Source organism: Chaetura pelagica, unplaced genomic scaffold, assembly GCF_000747805.2.
Source record: "Chaetura pelagica isolate M959 unplaced genomic scaffold, ChaPel_1.0 scaffold112, whole genome shotgun sequence".
In the NCBI taxonomy this organism is placed as follows: Eukaryota; Metazoa; Chordata; class Aves; order Apodiformes; family Apodidae; genus Chaetura; species Chaetura pelagica.
Window position 1 is genome coordinate 127,774 of NW_009952798.1, and position 6,854 is coordinate 134,627.

The 6,854-nt window shown below is 37.9% G+C and overlaps 1 protein-coding gene across 2 annotated transcripts in view; it reads right to left on the reverse strand.

The window, feature by feature from the left end:
- Nucleotides 1–219: 219 nt before the first annotated feature.
- The window catches only part of RHOBTB1 (Rho-related BTB domain containing 1), a 23,101-nt gene continuing 16,466 nt past the window's right edge, over nucleotides 220–6,854 (reverse strand). Inside the window, exons 6-9 of one of the 2 annotated variants that reach the window (XM_009994838.1) lie at nucleotides 5,215–5,365; nucleotides 3,469–3,557; nucleotides 1,917–2,022; nucleotides 220–1,534 (exon numbers count right to left, since the gene is read on the reverse strand). In XM_009994838.1, the coding sequence (XP_009993140.1) occupies nucleotides 1,365–1,534; nucleotides 1,917–2,022; nucleotides 3,469–3,557; nucleotides 5,215–5,365 (516 nt within the window). In that variant the 3' untranslated portion in view covers nucleotides 220–1,364. The remainder of the gene's footprint in view (nucleotides 1,535–1,916; nucleotides 2,023–3,468; nucleotides 3,558–5,214; nucleotides 5,366–6,854) is intronic. The other variant, XM_009994839.1, reaches the window with a different exon arrangement.

Below are 6,854 nucleotides of genomic sequence, written 5' to 3' on the forward strand. Positions count from 1 at the left end.
AGGATTGCATGTGTATGTTCTACAATCTATGTATTTTAGTTTTGGTCTTTTAAAAAAATGCTCTCATCCTTATGTAACCTAGTGTAACACTGCAGCTTTAGAGTAATGGTTGATAAAAAGTCATAAACACACAGGCCGTTTGAAAACACTGGAGGCTTTTTTTCTTGCACCACTTGTGCAGAATTCCTGCCTTTCTGCCATTATTTTGCCTCCAGCTTTCTTGGAGTATCTACTTCCAGGGGAAACATACAATCTACTTAAAAATAGTCTTAACATTTTGAGTTCTACCTGGGGAAAGCTATAAAACAATTTTGATCAAACTAAAGTGATTGTATGTGAAGACCCTTCCTCATTTACAAAATGCTGTAACACTAGATAAAACCTGCTTGTTTTTGCAGCCCTTTCATTTGCTTGCACTGAAGCAAAAAGGAATTCAGCATGAGGAATGGCTGCATGGTTAAGATCTCACAGAGCAAGGTAACTGCCATGCAGTAATTCAAATGCAAGCAGTATAACTGCTTTTTGAATTAAGATCCATACTCGTATAAGGATATAAATTAATAAGCCCTTCTAAATTATTTTTTTGAAATACCCTCTTTGATCTAGACATATAAAACCTCTGAATACTTAGAATCAGTAGATTTCACATGGCCCACATAGTTATAATTATTTGCACTTACATGGCAAATATTAAAAATACATTTGCCTGCAGTTGAACAGGTAGTTATATTGCCTGTTATTCAGCTGAGCAAAGATCAAGCACTCTTTATCTTGCAGTTATTGGATTTTATTCTAACCCTTTACTTTAGAAAGGGGAAAGAACCATCTAATTATATTACCAGTGCACAGTATTTAGTTTAAAAAAGACAATCTATACTAGGCAACTAGATTTTTTCCTAAGATGACTTGTTACGAGATACTCTAAAAGCGGTCCCTAGTGGCTGAAGATTGTCTATTTCACTGAACTCGCATAGTAAAAATAGTTAAAATCTAATTACAAAGCTGCTACATGTTTACTTTGTGGTCTGTAAAATAAAACAGTACCCAGAAACTTATCCAAACAAAATACACCAGACAGTATAAAAATATTTCCCAATTGGAGATTGAAACATTAATGCTGGAAATTTTTTGTGTATAAAAAGAAATGTAATAATGGTAGACATCTATCTGCTTACTAGCCAAAAATATACATATGACTTCAAGGAGCTGTTCCAGACTCACTTTCAGTGAGCTTGTGCTTTTGACCCTAGCAATAATAAATGCACACATGGAACAAAATTTCCTGAAAACCTGAACTACATCTGATTTCTAACAATAAGACTAATTTCAGACACTGGCTATGGATTTCCACTTCTTTGCTTTGTTCAGGCAACTACAGCAGAGGAATTCCAGAAGCACCACTTCCGCTTTGAATGGTGTTTATTCAGTGCAACATCTTCCTTTTCTCTTTCTTTTTTAACTCGCTGGTAGTGATCTTCTTCCTTTAAATACCAGACAGGCGGCCAGCGGTGCCTCTCAAAATACTCTTGATTATCTGATTAAAAAGAAACAACCAAAAAGCCCCCAAACAAGCCAATTAGATGCACAAATCCCAGAAATGTTAAGAGACTGTGGTTCGCTGAAGAGTGTGAAAGACCAAGTCCTTTACAGAGGGTGTATTTCATTGTGGAGCCTGAAAACAGCTCTGTTCCTTTTAATCTAATTGAAATAGGTATAAAAGATAATGTTTGCCTAAGAATCAGACTAATGATTATGACATTTCCTTACAGATAACAAGTTATTAATTCTACCCAAGATAGTGCAGAGGTTCAGTCCCATTAGCTATCAGAGCTTATCTTTGTCTTCCTGTTTAATCAACTGAGTGGGGAGAAAGAAGGGGAAATATTGTGAGAACCAGAGAGGGAAGTTGCCCATACCTGAAGATTTAGCTTTGATTTCCTTGCGGTATTTGGAGCAAACGCTGTTGTAGTTGGTGCAGATGTAGTGCAAGCACCAAGCTGCCAGCTGGTTAGCATTGTGAAACTGTAAAGAAAAACAAAGAGCTCATTTCATTTCCGGAGGTTATCATCCATTTTGCAGCCTCAATTAAGAAGTAAAACTAGGATGGACTGTATCAGGCAGCACTCTCCCAAGCTTACTGGAGAGTTTCTGAGGCTGAAGTGTCCTCTAGATGCCCTAGACCTTGTTGCACAATTCTGCTGGAACAACCAGTGGCAGAAAAGTCTTATGAATAGGTGCTTAGCATGCACAGCATCTGGCAAACTGTATTCAGTCCCACACAGACTCTGGACCCAAGGCACACTGGACCTGAATTCTCTGGTTATGATTGTACCAGTCATGTATTCCTATCAGCTACTGCAAACCCTGATTTTAAGTAACTGCCTGGAAAGCTATGCTCATTGATAGAAGTAAAGCCTTTCAAATAAAGAATCTTACACAAGCTTCCTATGATTGTATGAAGCACAGCTATATTGGAAGTCAGATTACATAGCACATGTACCTGTTTTAGTGTTCTGACAATCTACTATGATCTTGTCAGGTTATAAACATCCTACTGATGTAGGTACTGTGCATAGAGGATATCCTAGCTGTAGTTATACTACTTCTGTCTTCAACTAGGAGGAAAAAAAAAACCAAACAAACCTTCATAAAATCAAAATAAAGTGAAGCAATCTGCCTTTTCTTGGCAGGGATTCAGTCCTGGTTTTGCAGCAGCAGGACAGGTATTGCAAAGGAGGGACTTAAGTAGCTGCAGGAAGTCTTGTATAATGTCCAGCTTGTGCTGTATTTCAGTGCTACTTTAACTCCAGACTTCAAGTCAAGCTGCAGCCAGACTCAAGGTTAGTGTAAAATCCAGAATAATTAAATTTAAAAAAAATATTTTAGCATGTACTACTGTATCTGGGTGGCTGCTGTAGCACTGCTTTTGGAAAACAGAGGCATGCAGTTTAACTTGTGCTCTCTCTTCTTGTGGTTTCTGAAGCTCAGGAAATATTGAATTGTGTGTGAACATGAAGTAGTAGGGTTTGATCAAATGACTGGCTCCATGTAGCCAGTCTAAATGTCAAGTCTAAGAATACAAAAAATGTTATCTTTTCAATACAGGTCTAAATATATATAGAAGTGAATTGAAAGGACCCCAAGAATCAGTCAATATTATACAGATGAACTGCTTCATTACACTACTTTTCATAGTACTGAAACATGGCCATGAGAACACAGAGCTTAGAAGCTCCACAGTCAAGAAAAAAAATGTTTGAAAGACAACTCCTCTCAGATTAGTCCAAAGATGAAACATCTATTCAAGTAATGTAGAAAACTTCTTTACAATAGAAAATAAAACTGTTATTGTAAGTCACCCTTAGATCTGCAGACTCTGAGCCACTTAGAAACAATGCTCAGTACCAGTAAGGTGCTAAAAGCAAGCCCTGCAGTTGGCCACATCTTTTAAAACCAGTGCACACTGACCTGAGCCAATTCCAAATAGGATAGAACTTCTCCCTCTATTGCAATGCCGCTCATGGAGGCTTTTGTCAGCTCTTGTACTGCATGTTGTTCTGTTAGAGGAGAAAACTCATTCACTCATGTCGGAAAGTCCCATTTCAAGGTCAGATCACACACAAGTAACAGAACCAAGAAGGCATGTTCTCCCTGCTCCTCGTGTTAACGCTAGCATTATGCAAATGGCACATTGACCCAGATATCCTGAGCAAGTTCAGATTTGGGTGCAGTTACTTTCTGGTGCTTAGAGTGGCTGGAGATTCTGCATCACAGCTATGAACTGTTTTCCAGTGGAGCACAGTCCAGACAAGGTTTTGCCTCTTCGCTTAAACCCGAACTATTTATTTCTGGTTTCACATACAATTCATATGTCTTTCTTACTGAAAGGGAGCCTGCAATTAATAACCGTTTATGTGAGAACAAAGTTCGACAGCCACTAGTCTCTTTCTGGCAGAATGATGGATGCAATAAATTAGAAATATGGATCAGCTGTCTCTTAGGTAATACAAATGCAAGAGTTTTTAGGCAATAGTGCACTTGCCATTGTATTCTGGGTTTATTAATGAGTGTACCCACAGCAGTGATACAGAAAAGTTCACTTAGGGCCCTCAGATTAGTTGTTTCTAGGAATCCAGATGAAGGCTTACCAGCTCCCCCAAAAGTCACTTCAATTCAAGAGTCTCCTTAACTTTTTCCTAGAAGCATACATGTTTTAGAGGTTTGAGTGTATTTTGGGAAATGTTGTCAGCTGATTTGATTCTGCTGGATCCAGTTGTTGGCAGTAGCTTTTGGACTAAATAATATTTGATCAAGAATTAAATGGAATGAAATATTCTTAATACAATATTTATATTTATGCTGCAACTACTTTAAAGAATAATCAAGACTTCAGTTAAAATGTGAGTATAAAATCAGGCAATAAAGATTTGGTCTGTCAGAGCTAGTGAAGACAAGGTACATAACCCTGATGCACAACTGAAGGACAGCTAGGGTTTAGTATGTGGTTTAATTTCGCCTAATTTTTGTCCTATAAACGTGTAGTTTTTCAGTTTTGGCCTTGGCCAGAACAGTGCCAATTTACATACATAGAAGCAAATAAACAACCCCTCTCCCCTGGAGGTCTGGGCTCTGTACATATTTAATTTTAAAACCAAATTATATCCTATCCTCTCATTTTCTCTAAATATGTGATAGGAAAGATTTTCTTTTTGAAATGGGGGTTTTGAATCCCCATCTATATATCAAAATAACCAATTCCCATCCAAGCAATAAAAAGGGAACCCAAACAGAATTTCTAAAAAACATAACCATCTCTATCAGTTTTGAATTGGCTCACTTACTCTCTTTGAATATAAACATATAATGGAACATTTTATTTGTTATGCAGTGGAAAGCCTGGAATCCATCCTGTTTTCAGGTAGATTAAGAATGACAGAATGGATACTACAAACTACAGACATATGAATGCTAAAGAGAAGGTTTACTTTTCCTGTTTTTCAAAGGACAGAATACTTCAGTGTTCTGAGCTGGTTTAGCATTAAACTAAAAAAGGCAAGGGAAAGGCAAATACATTTTTCTAAGTGAAAATATCGATTTGTATTACAATGTTCCTTTCAGAAAAAAAATATTACTTTTCCCAGACAGCTAAAAACATTAAAATCTTTTTCAGCCATTGCAGAAAAGGCTTCTTTGGACGAGGCCACACACTCTTACCTGCTAGTGCAACCAGGTGAGGAAGGCAAAACCTGTTTGCCAATGCAATTAACTCAAGTGTGTCCAGTTCCCGACTGGAGGACAGTTGCTTGGTGTACAAGTAATCTAAAACAGCTTGCATGGAAGTCTTGTTTATGTTGGGAAGAACTACCTGGAAAAGACATTTAAGAGCCTTTAATAATTGAGAATTTTTCGTGAGGATGTTTCCCTTCTGTCACTTTGCTGGACTGTCTCTTTTTCTCTTAAAGTCATTTTAGAAATGCGAGGAGAACATTTTCCAAAAAAGAACTTTCCCATTAAAGTTCTAGAAGCTGCCATCAGGTAAGCAAACCTCCAGATTCAGATCTTTTGCCAGTTTGCATACAACTCAGTACGAGGTTACTGGAATTGGATCCACATCAGACAATGAATCTGCTCAATGCTTTGTAGCCTGCAAATGAACAGCTTTGTGGGATACATAAAAGCCACTGAGAACTTCCCATGCCAAACATTCCTTGGTAGACTTCTCAAGGAATGTAATTTAACTGCTCCTGGCAAGGCATTTTCCAGGGATTCTAAGAATAACAGATACCAGAGGATAACAAAAAAGCCATACTTCTCAGTCCATTTTTAAATAAACAACTTATGCAATTAAATTATGGTTGGGAAGAGAATGAGAACTGAAGAAATGAGGCAAAGAAAATGTGAACCATTTGCCCAGGAAAGTTGTGGATGCTCTCTCCCTGGAAGTGTTCGAGGTCAGGTTGGATGGAGCTCTGGTGTAGTGTGAGGTGTCCCTGCTCATGCAGGAGGGTTGGAACTAGATAATCTTTAAGGTCCTTTCCAACCCAAAAGATTCTATGATTTCTCCCATACAGGTATAATTAGTGTAACCACCATGTAATGAAACTACCAAGACTAGAACAAAGGCTAATTTCTCACCAGCACAGCCCTAACTCCATTTTACTTCAGGAAAGCCTAAAATAAGAGAAAGGAGACTTAGAAAGCCTCACTGTAACCTATCACTGTAGCATCTCAATTACAGTTTGAATACACAAACACTCCTCCAAAGGACAGGGTGTAACTGATTTTTGTGGGACTCAGTGTTGCAGCAGGTAAGTCTGCTTCCAATAATCAAGTTAGTCAATCCCATTAGCAATTTGTCATGTACATCTTCATAACTCAAGAGATGCTGGGACTGTGGTATTCAAAGTAAAAAAAAAAAAAGCAGAGGAAAAAAAAGAGGATTTAAATGCACATGCAATTCAATCTGACTTCTTGGAAGAAGCCAGTTCATGCTTCCTGCTAGCAGGGTGTTCATCATCATTACACGGGTAGTGGTTAAACTTTGAGGGCTTCTGGCTTTTCTTTCAGCTCTGCCTGGATAGTTGGGATTCAAACCCAGATCTGTTAGTGCTAAAGCACGAACCTCTTACACATATCAGCCACACTGGGAAGCAGCTCAGTCCTCCAAGTAAGAGGAAATAGTTGTGAAGCTCATTCGTTATGAATATATTTTTGTTAGTGCAGAGAACAGTAAACTCAGTGCAGGAGTTTATAAAATGTCATGTTCCAAATACAGAAAAAATAAGTAAAGATGGTTTTATTTTCTTGTAAATCAGTTGGAGGAAACCACTTCATTAATATCTACCTGTATTTTA